Source organism: Phaethon lepturus, unplaced genomic scaffold (assembly GCF_000687285.1).
Source record: "Phaethon lepturus isolate BGI_N335 unplaced genomic scaffold, ASM68728v1 scaffold12867, whole genome shotgun sequence".
NCBI classification, from domain to species: domain Eukaryota; kingdom Metazoa; phylum Chordata; class Aves; order Phaethontiformes; family Phaethontidae; genus Phaethon; species Phaethon lepturus.
This window is the reverse complement of record NW_010554097.1, coordinates 1-17,625: the sequence shown is the minus strand read 5'-3', so window position 1 is coordinate 17,625 and position 17,625 is coordinate 1. Positions and strand designations below refer to the sequence as shown.

At 41.6% G+C, this 17,625-nt stretch overlaps 2 protein-coding genes across 2 annotated transcripts; one reads left to right on the top strand and one right to left on the bottom strand.

Moving 5' to 3' along the window:
- The first annotated feature begins 769 nt into the window (after window positions 1–769).
- MALL (mal, T-cell differentiation protein-like) lies at window positions 770–3,070 on the top strand. The gene is made up of 4 exons (XM_010291721.1): window positions 770–871; window positions 2,021–2,188; window positions 2,527–2,655; window positions 3,008–3,070. The coding sequence occupies exons 1-4, from the start codon at window positions 770–772 to the stop codon at window positions 3,068–3,070; spliced, it is 462 nt and encodes a 153-aa protein (XP_010290023.1).
- A 751-nt stretch (window positions 3,071–3,821) lies between these two features.
- On the bottom strand, window positions 3,822–17,266 carry LOC104613585 (ankyrin repeat and SOCS box protein 3-like). Its single transcript, XM_010291720.1, has 9 exons — window positions 17,071–17,266; window positions 16,528–16,683; window positions 14,936–15,048; window positions 14,216–14,351; window positions 13,240–13,417; window positions 11,682–11,879; window positions 8,339–8,590; window positions 5,975–6,108; window positions 3,822–4,090 (listed from the first exon to the last, which is right to left on the bottom strand). Exons 1-9 carry the CDS (start codon window positions 17,264–17,266, stop codon window positions 3,822–3,824), a joined length of 1,632 nt encoding a protein of 543 aa, XP_010290022.1.
- Between the last annotated feature and the right edge of the window lie 359 nt (window positions 17,267–17,625).

The following is a 17,625-nucleotide window of genomic DNA, read 5'->3' as shown; positions in this document are numbered from 1 at the left end:
GCTGCGGAGTACTGCCAAAGTTAGTGGAGTCATGATGTCTTCTCTAGGCCATGAAGCAGAGATGCCACCTTCAGCCTTTCATCCTGCCAGTTATCAGTGCGTTATGGGGTGAGGCACAGTCCTCTGCAACAAACAGCATGTGCTTGTCGAATCCAAAGCGCATCTGCCAGGAGGTACAAATCAAAGCTGTCCCTGTAGCTGCCCTTCAGGCCTTTCTGGCTGCTTAGCAGCACATGGGCAAACCTTCCCATCTTTTACCAGTGTGTTGAGTTGTCTGTAAAAATTGTTTGGCTGCAAGTTTTTGAAGGCTGGATGTGCCCAGTGGGTATGGGTGTGCTCTGAACACAGAGCAGAAACCTGAACAGAAAGGGGAGGAGGTAACAGTGGAAGCAAAAATACTTCAGGCTTGAAAGTGTGCCAAGGACAAAAATTGATTGCAGGAAACGTTTCTGCCCCTGCGTCGTGTGGGATTTTTTTTATTTCCTCTCTCATTAAAGACCTTGAATTGATTGTGTGCTAGTGGCAGGGGTGGGGTCCCCTCGCTCTCCCATCCCGGTGCTGGTGGCAGGATCTGTGGAGCCGGCCGCAATAACTGGAGGGCTGCTGAGGGTTCCTTCAACCGGAGGAAGCGGCGTGGTGCCAGCCTGGGCTGGTTTCTGCGATTACGTCCCTGCGGGTGTGTCGGTTAAAACCCCGCACGGGAGCGGCACGGCGCAGGCAAATGCGAGCGGAGCGGAGCCAGAGCAGTCGTGGCATCAGCTGAGAAGAGATGGCCTCGGCGTGTCCCCCTGCGACCTCCACGCAGCCCATCTTGCCCTCCGGACCCTCCGTCTTCAAAACCGTCCCCTATGCGTTCATCCTACCAGAGATAGTGAGTATGCCGAGCTTTGCTGTGTTATAGCACCCCACTAATGGCTCTAGCAAGTCATGGGGCTAAAAATCTGGGAGTTGTCCCCAGAACAATCCTGAAGACAGCATTAATGGGAAGTAATGCTGCTTCTTTTAGCTTATTCTGAATACACAAAGGTGGTCTTCATGATGTGTTTTTTTGGAACAGCTTGAGGACAAGATACACTTCCGCTCCATCCCAAAACCCATGCGAGGGTCACCAGCTGCCATGGGGCTGGGAGAGGCTGCAGATCTGCCGGCACCTCCATGGCAGAAGCAGCTCTAGTTATTGCACAGAAATTGCTTGAAAATAGAGATAATTTCATTCTCTGTATTAAGTCTTTCCAAAGGCTTGAAGGCAGTTGGGTGTCTTGTAACGCGTAACATTCCATTTATCTTTCAATTGCTTACGGGTCCAGAGGGCATCCGGTGGGACTGGCTGAGATAACCACTGGTGTTCTTTGACACATTACACAGCGCTGGTGCCCTGCACCACCCATGCCCCACGGGTGCAATCGCTGTGGCTGGGCTTTGCTGTGAGCTACCCGTGGCGGCGAGCTCAGCTGCCCGCTGCAAATCTGGGGTGTTTCATCCACCGGTGCTGGAGCGGCACAGGGCGGCGTGAGCTTATCCAGATAACCCCGCGTGCTATTTGTGCACTGTAAATATTTTAGGTGGATCCAGAGCAAGCGACTCACTCTGGGCTCGTGCGTGGAGTCAGGAGGAGACTTCCTTGTGCCGTGACTTCAAGCCCAGGAGATTAATGAGCGGGCAGGGCAGGGCCGGGCTGACGCTGGCCGTTCACCTTTCCCAGCTAAAAGCACATTTTCTCCCTTCTCCGCCAAAGCCCTCAGGGCGAGATGTTTCTTTGCGTCAAACAAGGCAGCAAACCTTTCCCTTTTGTAAGAAAGGTTTTGAAGTATTTCCTAAGAGTTCAGGGAAACTCGTGCCAGCTTGCGGTGCTGCTGTCATGCCGGCATGCTCCGGGAGGCTGGTCTGCACTGCCCAAAGATGCAGGGCTCCCAACGGCTGCTGGGGCTGCCCCGGGAGGGAGGCCAGGAGGGACTCAGGGAGGAGAAGGGGCTTTCCCCATCCTGTGCTCATCAGTGGTGCCTGTGTTTGACCCCGGCAGTTCTGTGGGACCTGGGTGTGGATCCTCGTCGCTGCTACCTCCGTCTCCTTCCCGCTGCTGCAGGGATGGGTGATGTACGTGTCCCTCAGCTCCTGCCTCATCTCCCTGCTGCTCCTCTTAAGCTACCTCTTTGGCTTTCACCGTAACAGCGAGAACTGGAGAGTGCTGGTAAGGAGGAACTGGGACACTGGCAGGTGTTGGCAGCAGCAGTGTGGGCACAAGACCACTGTGGCTGGTGACAGGTTAGCTGGCCCTTCTGCAAACAACTGGCCCTTTCCTCCTTTTGCCTTGATTGGAAATGCCAAGGGAAGCTGTGCTGTGCCATGGGTGCTGCATGGGCACGGGGGTGGGTTCAGCATGGTACGAGGGTTTGGTCCCAGCCCCTGTCTGGGCATGTGTGTCCTGTTCGAGCGCTCGCACGTGCAAAGGACAGACCTCGACCTCGAGGCGAATCAGAGGACAGTCCCAGGCAGGCTTTGAATCCTCGCCGCTCCCTTGTTTTGCAGGACAGTTTGTACCACGGTGCCACAGCCATTCTGTACATGAGCGCTGCTGTCTTGCAAGCCAATGCGACCATCCGCTCTGAGTTTGGCCCCAACTCGCCACTTTACTACCAGCTCAACAGCGCTGCATCGGTGAGTCGCTCCAGAAAACCCCAGGCAGGCCAGAGTGCCCGCAAGTCCCCTTGGGGAGACGCAGGAGCAAATATTAAAGCCACAGCAGAGCCAACCCAAGCCCAGCAGTGTCAAACAGGTCAGAGCTTCGTCTCCTCATCTCTGTTGCGTTGTGCAGCCAGCATGGGATTCTCGGGGTCCAGCAGCACATAGACAGCCTTGCGTGGCTGCCTCCTGGGAAATATGGGGGGCTTTGCCTCTTTGAGCCTGGAGAGAGGTTTAGGCTGGGAGGTTTCCCTAGGTTGAGAGCACTGAGAGGAGATGGGCTTAGACTCTCGAGCTGATGCCAGTTTTCGCTCTTCTTCTCATGCAGTTCTTTGCCTTCATCACGACCTTCCTGTACATCCTCCACGCCTTCAGCATCTATTACCAGTGAGCCTGGCAGCACCAGCTTTGCCTCTGCAGGATGAGGGCTTTCCCAGCTCGAGGGATGCAGCTGTCTTCCACCAAGGTGTCCCTGCCCTAGCCCTGTCACCCACGCCGTGGGGATGGCGGTTGCTTCTTCACTTCATTGAAGGAGGGATTTTTGTACAGCTGTGCCACGTCGGTATGCTTTCGGGGACGTTTCGCGCCTGGCCCATGGGCTACACAAGGGGAGGGACGGGGTGCAGGCTCCGAGCCAGCTTCCCACGCCAACACTCCACCAAATATAGACAACCAAGAAAAGGAGGGGGGGGACATCACTGTTCCTTCAGCAAACAATTTCCTCTCTTATATTAATTTCCTATCTCTGGTTCAGCTAGATCACTCCCCAACTTACAAATTCATAACAAGAATACAATATTGTGTTCCTTGACTTTCATATAATTTAATTTGGTATATGCAGTACTTTAAGAATAAAGTGTCTACTAACAGTGTCTGACCAAATAGATTTTCACCACTATATAAGCTACGTTAATCAAATAAGCTCATTTTACTTCATAAGAGTTAAAAATTTCCTTTCAAAAACCAGAAAATATTCACAAACTTAGAAAGCTACAATAGACTTTTAAAACAAGTGAATCATGGAACTCATAACAAACTTTTAGATAGAGTATAAAATCACAGCATGAAAAGACTTATTACTACAGTTATTTACAGTACTTCTCCGGTGTCTGTTAACTGCCATTACAAAATCTGCAGCGCTGTCACCTAGCACCAGCATTACAGGTGTCCCTCCTCTCTGTATCTTCAGTGCTGGAGTGACTGGTAGAGGGAGCTCCCTCCTCCCTCTGCCCCAGATAATCCTCGGCTTCCAGAACAGCATTGACTCGCAGTACATCTAAGTAGAGAAGGTAGTCCTGGAGACAAGCTGGCAATGGCAATTCCCGGATAAACCGGTCCGATCGCAGGCGTTCGCTCGTTAAAATGGACCGGATCTCAAGACGACAAAGATGAGACAGGGAAGGAATGGAGGCTGGAACATTAAAAGCCAAATTGAACACTGAACAGGACACCATGGGATTACATCGCGTGCCTACAGCTACCTGGTTTAGCTGGATCCTATCTGAAACCCCTCAGCCTCTGGCAGATAACGAGGCAGAGTTCTGGATAGTGAAGGGCTGTTGCCTGCCAGAATCAGTATTTTCAGAATTTCCCTATAGGAGCTAGAAAAGTTACCTTCAACTTCTAGAAACCAAGTGTGAAAGAATCATTTTATCCTTAACCAGAAAGTTTCATCTAACCAGCCTAGAAGAGCTACCTGCTTGGTGAGATAAAGGCCTGTGCCACCTTACAAGAAATGAAAAGTTAAGTCTAGAAGTAAATCAAGCAACAGGATAACACAAGGAAAAAAACCTCAGGGATAAGTATTAAATGATAGCATGACTCAGTTGGCATATGATGCCAAATGTTCCAACATGTCGCTAAGTAACTTGACTTTGGACAAGCACCGGGCCAAAAGATACACAAACATGCCGCACATGTGCATTCGCTTGAACACAAACTTCCATATTATGGATCAACTTATCCTGATACAGAACTCTAGCCCCTCCAAACTCTCCTAGAGTAGCTAGGAAGGAATCTGTAGTATTAATTGCAGTCATTTCCGTATTTCAGTCTAGAAGGGTAAGTATGGCAGGTGTACAACTCCACAGGGTTACACGTTTTGCAAGCCTTCATCTGGAGGTGTGAACACCGGTTTTTCAACCCTTCATTTTTAGCTTCCTATGCTCACTCACACGACCAGCTTATCTCAGTTCAAGTGCTTGGTACTTCTCAAGCAGGGAAGCTCTCAGCACAGCAGCTGGGCTGCTCGCCCTGACTGCTTTTGGCTGAAAGAATGAACAAGTGAAAGCTTGCAAACTTGCCTCCCCCCTCCCTGCTTTTTCCTCTCTGCTTTCTCTCTCCAGCTTTGGTTACTGGATACTGTTGTAACACAAATAATTTTACTAATAGCAAAGGAAATAAAGAAAGAACTTAATCCACCAAAAGAAACCTTTTTTTTTACTCAAAAAAGATATCCTAATTAGCATTAAATATTCCAAAGGAATAACATCAACATCAGGTAGATATTTTAAAAATTATTACAGCCCCCTTTAAAGAAGAATTTGTTTTGAAATGAGTCACTAACAAAGACACTTGAGCACAATTTTTCAATAACATAATGCATAAGGCACGGCGCAAAGTCTGTATGTTAAAGCTGCTTTTCTGGAGGGTGAACACAGTGAGCTCTAGTGTTTTCCTGGACAATCAGTTATTGAATCTTTTTGGCTGGCCACATTTTGACTATAGGAGTGACAATAAACTGCTAGATTTGTAGGTATTTAGTATCATGATTTATATGGTTTCTATTTTAAATACGGTCAAATGCTTACAGAACAGGATAGACACTTCATTGGAAATACAAATCAAATTAAAAAACAGTAACGTCAGTGGGATATTGTCTAGAAAATGTAACCAAACCATCTTCCCTTATATTATCCAAGAGGCTGAACAAATCATTTCAGGAAGGCGCAAGTACTACTTTACTGGATTGTATTGAATTGTATGGATTGAATGCCCATATTTTATACCACATGCATTAATTTGAAGTGGACAAGATAGCCTAAACTGAGAATACCTACTTGAAACATGCTAACTCCGAACTGAACGATGTAATGAGTAAGATTCATTCAAATATGTTTTGCCTGTTTGTTTGTTTAGGGCAATGCTATTTCTGCTCCCCAGTTTCTAGACAAGCTATGTCTATCGACTATTGAACCTTCTTTGGCATCGTGCATTAGCACACAGAGCTGCTCCCCGCTTACAGCCTGGAAGCTGGCATACACGGAGAGTTTTTTCCCCTAACTGTATTGCTTACCAAAATGGCTCTTGGGAGTCCAAGTGAACTTCTCTTTGTAGTCTGAAAGGTCTTGCTCTACAGATGGAGGAAGTCTCTTCCAGTTTGTGAACTCCAGGATAAAATTAAGGGCATTCTTGCTCACAGAAAAAATCCTGCATAACAAAAACTCCCATTTACACAATAGCATAAATAGAATAATGGAAACAAGGCATAGAAAGCTTTACTATTTTCTAACAAATCCTTAATATTCTACATCCTAAGCACAGAAAAAGAAAACCATTTAAGGGAAATCCACAGTAACTCTGACAGCACAACCTTTTACTAATAATGGAATCTTTCTCTATTACTTTTTAAAAGTAAGTTTGACTGTAAGAAAAAAATATCTGCTCTGAAATGAAAATATCTCAGCAATAGGCAGCACTCTCTTCTGCACTAATTTCTTATTCCATTTCCACTTAAATTTTCATAAGGGGTCAAGACACCTGAGCATTATAAGCACTACCATCACATTTGAGGAAAAATGCACATATATTCAGCTACTTATTTATTTAAAACAAACAAACTGAAAAAACCCCAACCCACAAAATTTGCAAGTGTTTCAAACTCTCCTTCTACCAAAGGTCACATTTATATGTATTCAGAAATCAGTACGATTTACATTTCAAATCGTTAGCATGTGTGAAGAACCTTTAAAGCTAGCTTAACTGAATAAAATGTTTAAGGAGGTTTAAGTAACAGCAAGTAAAGCAATTGTTTTAGCATTATGCACGATGAAGAGCCATGCAGTTTCAACAGAGCAGCTTCTTGGCTAGGTGTGTACAATCCTGAATTTTCAAGTGAATGGAAATCTAAATGCTCTTAACACAGCTCTAAAAACACCAGACTAAAAATTTTTAATACACTTGCTTTTTACAAGAGATTAATGTCAAAAGTTATTTTATGTCCTTTCTAATTTTTATTATTTCGTTTTTCATATTTGACTGAACTTCTACACATTCACTGAAAGCCATATGGGAGAGAGATCTGATTGCCTAGCTTTCTTTAAGAAAATGGTGATTTTACTTTTCCCACTGGTAATTAAAATTGTCAGTGCTCTAGGCTGACCGGCTTATGATTATGCAATTGTTTTGCACAATGAGCCAGAGACAGTTAATAAATCATATACATAAACGTCATTTGCTATCTACTATCCTCCTGTTATTTTCCAGGACGGAAGAGTTAATATTGAAATTAAACTTACAAAAACATTAGTTTTGTAGATTATGATGTAAAACGCTATTTTAAGAAGTGGGGATTTAAACAAAGGAAGCAATTGGTATAAAAGTATTAGTGGATTACATAACAAAATACAAAGAAGCATCATATATTATCTACATGGACAGTGAGATTTGTTTACTCACTGAATTGCAATCTTGTAGTGTGTTTACTTTTGCAAGCACTTAGTCTTCTCTGACTAAATCTGACAGAAGCACAAGATATATCATGCTTTATATATGCTCCTCTGATTACTATTCAGAAAGCTGTGGATGCTAGAGATTAACAGAATCTCACTAAGTCATAAACGAATGCATTTAAAACTACCAATGATATCCTGACCATGATATCTTAACAGTGTCTGAAATGTACATCAATATTTAAGTAAACCTTAAAATCCTACTCCTGTCATACAGTTAAGTAATGCATATGAGTTTATACATCTCCCATGAGGTTGTTAACAGCTTAGATACATGGTAGTAAAATCTAAGCATCGTCTTCATGGACAAGAAAAAACATACAAAAATGCAAATACTTCATAATTTTAAATGTAAGTTAAATTCTGTAGTGCCTAACTAAACATAAAACATCACCAAGCAGTTATTTGTATGTGGAAGAATTAAAAACAACACAAAAAAAAGACCAACCCAGACTGGAATTTCGGGCACATTATTTTGTTTAACACAATCTCTAACTGCATCCGTTTCCTCTCCTCCTAGCCTTGGCCCAGCTTCACCTTACATTTGTTTCTGACCCTTCCTAACCTCTTCCTCGGTGCTTGAAATTCTTCTTACAATTACCATATTAGACACACGCACGCAATTTGCAACTAAATTCAGGGGCTAATAAGAGATGTTCGATACAAAAATTGTGAAATGATGCCTTTCTCCAGGGTAGCGATAAAGCAACTTCCATTCTGGCTTTCTTCCTAAAAGAAATTCCTTTTACTGAATCCAGCCATGACCCACCAATGTTTTATTTCAGACTGTCTGTAACCCTCACCATTCCTGATCACGGACTCTGATTACCAAGTTCTATCCTCCAAAAGCATGCGCTAAATAACATTGGCAACAGCTCTGTAGGTTAGCATACAATACTTAAGTAAACAAGGTAACGGTATCTGCTTACCAGAATCTGCGCATTAAATCCACTGGATTAAAACCAGCCAAGAGCAGATAAGGCAGCCACTCCTTGTACTCCTCATGCGCCTTAATTGTGTAATTTATGAACTCCGATAACTGGTCCTCAGAAGGCAGCGAACAGCCCAGCTTCAAGAAGCGTCGAAACAAAGGAAACTTTTCATGGAACAGGCAATATCCCAAATTAATCCCAAGTAAGGTGATCCCGTATTTCAGGAAAATATCAATGAAATAAAAAAACCTAGGAAGTGCACACAAAGAACAGGACATCCTGTTAGTTTTTCCCCAGCAAGCATCTACCATTTTACTTCTTGCTTCCAAGCAAGCAGATTTCTCCTACCAAAAATGCCCCCAAACTAAAGAAAAACCCAGCGTGCCATTCTGACTGCAGTTCTTTCTGGAGAGCATCAGTTTAAAATGTAGAACTACTTCAGGAGACTCCAGTTCCTACATTTAGCACATTTGTTCTTTCCTGAAAAAACCCTATGGTTCCAAACAGCTTCCAGCCCTTCAAAGCCAGCCTTTTGATCGCAAATAGAAACTGCCCAACGGCATCAGTTACTAGTACCTGTAACGCAGAGATTAGAGCACCGCACCGCTGATCTGCCACGTGCTTGCTAGAAGCAGAAAGCACCGTGTATGCTTTGATTAGGTTTCACCTTAAAAATACGCCACATGCAGCAGATGGACAAGTATGTGAAAATATCAAATGGAACTCAGGGTCCAGGCCTGATGTTCGAACTTGTTAAGGGTTTACATCCAACTGTACTCGCAGGAAGCTCTGCAACCTGCCAAACTGTTGTAAACACTTTAAAACTTTTTTACTAAAATAATTTTATCAGTATCAATTATACTATGGTAATATGCTAATGAATGAGATTATGACTGATAATTAGCGTGTTGCTTTTTAGTTCCCAATTAGATTGCACATTACCTCCTAGAAGTGGTTTTGAAGTGGTGATATATGTTACCTGCCTCATTTACAGCACATTTTAGTAGCTACCTGGTCTGCATCCCTTCCTACATTGTTTATTATATACTAAGAATAGGACAGAAGGGGAAAAACGATGTCCAAGGATTTTTAAACACACTTTCTAAGAGTCTGTAATGAAAATCAGTAATAGCAAACCCTATGCACTGCTTCACTGCACAGCTTATACGTCACGTATGGAGATACGGACAAGCACATTCTGCCTCGTACCCCGATGTGTGATTTCACATGCACCGTTCTGCGTCTGGATGAGTTCCTGCCTCAAGCAGTTCACAATCACCTGCAGCCTGACCAGAGACACAAGAGGCTGAAAGAAGCACAGTCACTGGGATGTACTTTCACTATTAAAAAAACAAAAATTCTGCCCTTGATTTCCCTCTTTGAAATCAGCCCTTTTAGTTCAAGGAGGATAAACTCGATCAGAGTATTACTGTAGTATTTTCACTTCAGGAACATGATGAATGACTGGCAAGTTATTCATTACAATTATGGCACTGTAGATGGGTGGCATATATTTGGTGAAGTTAAAAAAAAATTTTCCTAAGCCAACTGTAAGAATGTGCAATCCTGTTAATTAATAGCGTGCAACGAGTACACGCTTGACAAACACATATATTCAAACACATTCAGCAAACAATACCCCAGCCAAGTTAATTCTTTCTCCAGGGGAAAAACACCTCAAGACCATAGTTTTTAATTAGAACAGGCTTTCTTGTAAAAAATAATTTCTCAAATAGCCTCTGCCCACCTGTTATACAAGCCTCAGCTGTTTATAGGATTCAGGGCACCAAGGCACATCCTCTAAAAGTTAGTATTTTGGCTAAAAAAGTTTGCAAGTGATGAACTTCTGGTATCTAAGGACTGCTAAAATATTGCGTATTTTGATTTTTCTTCCTTAAATAAAGGAAATCAGAGTAGGTCACGTGTGGAAGACAAGAAGTCAGAATGAGAAACTGAAATCATGTTTCCAAAACGTAAGCCAGCCCCAAAAGCTACATTTTTGCATCTGCTGGATAAACTGCTTTTTAATGGGGGTGAACTAAATTCACTACTACCAAAACCTCATTAATTTAAATGGCAGCATATAAGCAATAAGTTGTGATCCATATACATGAGATATTCTGTTAGAATCTGACTTTTAAGAAGATTTAAAAGCCTTTATTGAAGATATTTTCCCTAATGCAGCACACCAGTCACATAACATTACTTCACATTAGTATTCCTGAGGAAGAGTGTCTACAAAGGGTGAACTAACTAGAATTCTGACAAAATATTAAATGATAGACAGCAGTCAGATGAAGAAAAAAGAAAGTTTCAAATGTATTCTCTACAACAAGAAATTTCTCTGTTGTTCTAAGGCATAAAGCAGTTACCAGGTAATTGTTCTCAAGTCTCAAAACCTAAAACATAATGACATTACAGCTCTATACAAAGGTCAGAACTGCCAAGAAGTGACTGAGATTTGATTCTCTATCTCAATTTGAAAAAATTTGAAACTGTGCCACTATTGAATTCTTTGAATGCTATTTTATAGATTGAAATAGTTTAGGAGGTGCATAAGGTGAACTTGGGGGCAGCAACATCTAGATCTTTTACAGTAATAGCCCATTCCTCCACACATTAGTTTCCCACAGAAAAAGGAAGAGGAGACTTCTGTACTAAAGGAAAAAAAATCAGCAGTAAGGACATGAAGAGCACCTCACTGACATACCATATAGATACACTTAGGAGTAAGGCTTTTATACCTTATTATTTTTACTCTAAAATTATAGCCTTTGCATTATGAAGTAAGCATTGTTTTATTTCCTGTTGGCTACCAGGGGTATACATCACTCACCAGGCATAAAAAGAAATGGGTCATGATCTAAAAGAGTATATCTTTCAGTTTCTCAGTCCTCCTCACAGCTATAGTGTTGAGATAATTCATTCTGCTTGTCTTATGCACAAGACTGGCATACAGAAAAGAAAAACACTATTTTCCAGTAATTCATCCTTACTGAAAAGACCCTGGCGACTTAAGAGTCCTTTTCACCCAATTACAGCATCGAGTCGTGTTCCCAGAAGACAGACACGTGCTGATAAGGCCTTCTGAAATCACGAAAACTGTCGTTATATTCTACAAGATGACTCTTTAAAGAGCCCAGCTTCCCCTCAGAGATTTTGGTGAGGTTCTTCAGCTCGTGCATGCAGTCCAAACCCTGTGCACCATTCAGATACTTACAGTTTAACTCCAGCAGCTCAAGCACTGAGGAAGGAGAGCAGGAAAACCGCACATTTAAAAGAAGTTAAATAAAAGCCAACAAAATTATGAATAGTTTCAAAACCTAAGAGGTATACTTACTCTTTTTGGAAGACCATACACATGGGTGATCTGCAGTCAAAGTTAAGGCACTCTTGAGCATCTGGACTGTAGCCTTCTTTAAGTAACATTTCCAAACATTCTTTATTACCACCGTATACTGCTGAATACACAGGGCTCACTTTGCCTTTGCCTTTGTCACAAATCCGATCAGTAATGGGTATTAGCAACTCCAGTATCCTGCAAATATTTTAAAACATTTCTTATTTTGTCATCTTACGTGATCTTATGATGGTTACAACTTAAGAAGAAAATCCTACCTGTTTATTCACTACTGAGTTTGTATAAAGGAACAACCTTTATCGTCTCTTACATTGACCTGTAACAAACACAGTGCTTTGGCATGGATTTAGGCTGGCAATAAATATTTTAATCTGAATCAGAGAGAGATATTTCCTATTATCCAATAATCCTTTCTACAGCAATAGAGTACATCTGCACATTAAATCCAGACTTCACAGAAGTCTGGAAGCAAACTGAAAATGCGAGGTGCAAATAAAATTAATACTTACTTTGGTTCAACACCACTGAGATACTAGAACAGAAAAATCATTCTGTTTCGTAGCTCACACCTCCGGTCCACATCCTTTCCAGCTAACATGGATTAGCGGCAAACACCAATTCCTTTGCTACTGGAACTTACTGGTGCTGCTCAGAGGTCACCAGTTACATACTGCTGCAAAAGCTACAGAGGCAGCATTTGATTTAAAGACATTTCTAGTACTGACAACTTTGCTAACCCACCTTCTGTTTCTGAGAAAATGAACAAAAACCAGCTTCCTCAGTTATCTACTACAGTCCACCCTCCTCGTCTGTTTGCAAAGAGGCATCAATTTGATGCACAAACTTTAATGACAACTCAGCTGATGACCTCCTTTTGCTAGGTGTTAAGATTAAGCATCTACTAATAATTTTAATTTTGCAGTTAGTATCATCATTAATATATTTGATTTTAGATGTTGTCACACATGTGCAAGTCATGGGGTTCCTGAGAGATGCTTCTTCGCAATGGCCTGCTACTCTGGGTTTTCTGCTACAAAAGCAACTTATATGATTGGGATTCGGCAAAGCTAAAAACACACTTCTGGAAGGATTAAAGGAAATGTTTGGTGGCTTTGATCTCCTGGCTGGTTCAGCTAATTCATTATTTGCATATGATTATCTCTGCTACTTAATGGTCAGGACTGTAATTCAAATTAAAAGCTGTTCAATTGATGTATAAAGCATATGCTATTATTATTTTTATTTTAAAATATAAAAGTGATATGGCTATTGAGTGAACTGGTATCTGATTCAGCACTGTGGAAACCCCTCTAAACTCGTTCGGATGTCAGTCAGACCCAGATTAGATGCTGAAGTCACACTGGTTGTTCACTTTACTGGCACTAGCAGACATTTAAAATTATAATTTCTAACTGTTTTCATAACTACAAATCAGCTTGAGAACTCATTTTTCTTTCTTTTAGAGCTGAATATCCTCTCTGTCAATTAGATTCTTGTTCCCAGAATTTTTTGCCTGAATGTCTTTTTAATCACCTACCTTTTATGGCCCATTTCAGCTGCTGCGTGAATAGGTAACTGCCAGTTATCCTCGTTGCAGTAGAGATTTGGATCTGCCCCTTTTGATAACAGCAGTTCCACGCATTTGGCATGGCCCTCCTGCGCAGCAATCAGCAGGGGAGTGGCTCTGTCCTTGGCTTGACAGTTTACGTCTGCACCTGACAAAAAAAGCCAATACTTTACATCACCACTGCACCACACAAAATGAAGAACAAATCAAAGTTAATCAGCAGTTGGTTTTCACAGAGTGACTGCACAACGCAACAGGTCTTCCACAGCAATAAGGAAACATTTACTAGCTTGTTGCTAACTTTTTAAACAGTCGGTGTTTTAACGTTAGCTCTGTCAAAGATCAGCACAACATGAGATGAACGTGCTGGAGGAAAGGCAATGAGCTAGGTAATCTTTTGATTGCAATTATTTTTTAAGATTCTCCCCCTGTTTGATAGATCAGTTAGTACTATTTAACTGGTCAGGCCATGGCTCCCTCAGGCTTAATAGTTAAGGCAATTAATTTTGATTGTAAGGATATATGCACTTAGGCACATAAAACCTGTTCATTATGTGAATGAAACTGCTGCTGTCGCTGTCACTTTATGAGCAGAGAGAGGTATCTTCACTTAGCCTGAACAATATCCTATTTACAAAAGAAAGGTCATCAATATCAGACCACGAATGTAGCACTATTGAGGGCTTCTAGAAGACCCTGATGATGCTTCATCTTTCTGTAGCTTTGATTTATTATTTCCGACCATTACTTCCTGAAAACTACATTAAATTTCTGAAACAAGATTTAAGCAATTAAGATGGTTTTGCATACCCATCTGCAACCAAAATTGCATTTAAAAATAGTAAAATTTGAAGTTACGAAGTGCAAGAGTAGAAGTAAAATTGTATATGGTAACAGGATGATGCAAGATTAAAAACAATGAAGCTAAATGAATGATCGCTATTACCATGGGATACAAGCAGTCTTAAACTCTCCAGCTTTCCATACTGAGCAGCAACAAACAAAGGTGTAATTCCAAAGTCATCCTTACATTCCTTGCTTGCCCCTTTCTCCAGGAGTATTTTCATTATCTCAGTGCATCCCTGAAATAAATGTTTTGATTCTTAACCAGCAAAAAAGTGGGGAATTGACATAATCTGTTTTTCCCAACATTCCAAACAGAAATAAGAAAAAATGCAATATATTTCAGTATCCCAAAAATGTACCAAAAAATAAATGTCAGAAAAAAATTAGACTAATTTAATTTTTCATTTCACATTTTCTCATTCACATGCTACATACAAATTAAAATTAAATTAGCTTATTAGAACCATTAAGCTAACATATTTCGGTTCCGGGAAAAAGTCACACATCTCACTGATGATGGGATACTAAACAGAACTTCCAAACAATCCTGGAAGAGATTCACCTCCCAAATACAACACGTGAGCTTGTGAGTACATGCAATATTAATAATACTTAAATAATTATTGCTTCCCAACATCAGCATCTCATGTAGTTTCACATACACTCTTCAGTGCATTGCAAGTCCTTCAGCATTTAGACAACCTTATGACTGCTGGGGTAGGTTAGGAAAAATTACCTGATCAAAAGGCAAACAAATAGGTAAATTATCACTCAAAATACACCAGTTACATGGAAATTGTATGATACACTTACAGGTTACCTGAAAAGAAGCTTGGTGCAAAGAATTCCATCCAGACCAAGAATGAGGTCCTTTAACATTGGCCCCATGTTGGAGCAGAAGCTTTACAATGTCTGCATGTCCATTTTCAACAGCTTCAAATAGAACAGAAGAAGAAAAAAATTCTTATTAACTGGATTTAAAGAACTCAATGAAAAACTCAAATGGTCTCACTGCTAACTTGCTGACACAATAATCACAATTCTTATAAACTTGTCTTATATATGCTTACTTGCCTTTTATATTTATACCCCCAGAACAGAGTTGGGGAATGGGAATTTATCCACAAAAATTTCAGTTAGACTTGTTAAAATTCCACCTAGACCGTGCTAACACAGATAACAGAAGCAAGTTTCTCTCCTCCCTCTTTCCTGTGGAATACGGAGACAATTCTGCAGCAGGCACCTAACTGTATGACAGTTGCAACAGCCTCCTGAACTTGTGAAGCCCTGTGGCTATCTTCCAATAAATTCCCTCAAACATTAAAAAAAAAAAAAGGTAAAAAACTGTTTTAAACACCTATATAAAATTAATTTATAATGTGTACATTTAACTTATGCTAATGCATTAATTGACAGAGTCTCCTTTAGCACCCTGATTCATCCTCAGGATTTTGCCACAGACAATTCTACCAAGGCACATTTCCCGTGTAAACGTAAAAGCTTGCTATGATCACAAATGACCTGCGAAGAGTTGCTACTGGTTGAATAATTTTTAGAGTATTAGCGCAGGAGCTTGCCAAAGGAGTGCCTCTGCCTTGTAGTACTCAGTGCCCAACACAGAGCTGTGCTATAACCCCATTACAGAGTCTGGACTAACCTGACCATAAACTTTTTCCTTTTTAAAGATCTCTTGGATACGCAACCCAGGACTGTTCCTTGGTCCTGTCTGATCTATGTAAGCACTTACACATACTGTTAATTACCATTGTCCAGTGTGCTTTTAAGTATGATTTCCCCAAAAGTGCTGTCTGTTACCAACTGCTTGAAGCAAATAAGCTATTTAATTGTTTAAAAATAAAATGTGGATAGACTTGTAAACAAATGTTAATGTGGCAGCCATGATGTTTGCCTCTGAGTAAAATAAGCATATGTAATCAGATGATTTCAACTCCGAGGATTTACTATAGCAGAAGTTTTAAGTGTTTAAGTATGTCAAACATAAATCGTAGGAAAAAAAACTAAAATAATGGACCTTAATTGCTAAACTAGAATTGCAAAAAGAATGAGGTCTTTTCACATAAAAAGTAGGGAGGAATTAAAAAAAAAGACTTGAAACACCCTTATACAGATATAGATCCTAGATCTTTTCTGTGCTAGAATGAAACAAAAGGCAATGCAAAAAACCCCATTTGGTTTTACAATTTTGTTTTAAAGCACAGTCTGAAGCAGATTTATCCACAAATAAAAACTAATCTCTAAACTCACTCCACCTCTGACTCTAAAGCCTAGTCTTTAGGCCACAAAAATAGGAAACATGGTAAGCAGGGAATGAACTCTGGCAAGTTTAAACTTAGTGAATAAGCTTTTCCCCACTTGTCACTTGTTCTGAGACTTCAAGAAGGCTTGTGTCACCTAGGAACAGTGCAGTGGTTGCTTCGGTAGTAACTTCATCAGGGTCAGCCCCCGCTTCCAGAAGAACACAAACACTTTCCAAAGACCCATGGCGTGCCGAAAGGTGCAGCGCACACATCCCTTCAAACGTCTTTGAATTTATGTAATCAGATGCAGCTACAAATGAGAATAATAAAGGGGAAGAAAAACTGTATTTAGCAAAGAATTACAAAACACAGTTATTTTCTTAAAATAACGGAGTTGCTTGAGATTTGTGGCCTACAGCGTATCCACGAATGCGCTGCTACCAACTCTTTCAAACAGCAGCATCGGTTATTGCTGGCCCTATGCTGATACCCGCCTTGGACAGAGAAGGTGGAGTAAAACAAATGTCATTCACAGACTACAACGTGCCAATTTGTCTTTACCGTAACTAGTAAGTACCTGTGATACCACACAGAAATTTACACAACAAGTTAGAATATGATAAATCCATTTAATTTATATATCGCAGGGGAATTTATCAGAAAAAAATCATACTATTTCACACTGAATTTTCCTTACCTGCACGAACTAGCAACCTCAGACATTCACTTGAATTGTGAGCTGCTGCTTCGTGGATTGGCACCCACCCCCTGTTATCTGGAACATCGATGCTGTATCCCTGCTTGATTAGTTTCCTCAGCATTTTAACGTTTCCTTCTCTGGCCGCAAGCCCCACGGCAGAACATCGATCGGAATAGGCTTCCGTGAAATCCATCCTTGCGTATGGCAAAGTCTGCAGGAGGAAGGCGGAGGGATGAAAGGGAAGGAGAGAAGAAAAAAATAAGAGAGATGCCTGTTAGTACAAAATACATAAATGAGATTTCTGTGTGGTCTGGTTTGTGGCTGTTGAGGGGAGTCTGGTTGTTTGCAGAGGGTCGGGGGGGTAACAGCTCCCCTGCTTGCACGCAGCGGCTCCGGGGAGGCACAGTCACGGAGGGCAGGGGGTACCTCTTCCTCGGCCAGCTGGGATAACCGCAAAGCTGAACTTCCGTGGGCAAGACGGGCAGGAGCCCCCCGCGCGCCTCCGCAAAAGCCCCGAGGCCGGTGGCACCTCAGGGGCCGGCCCCGCTGCCC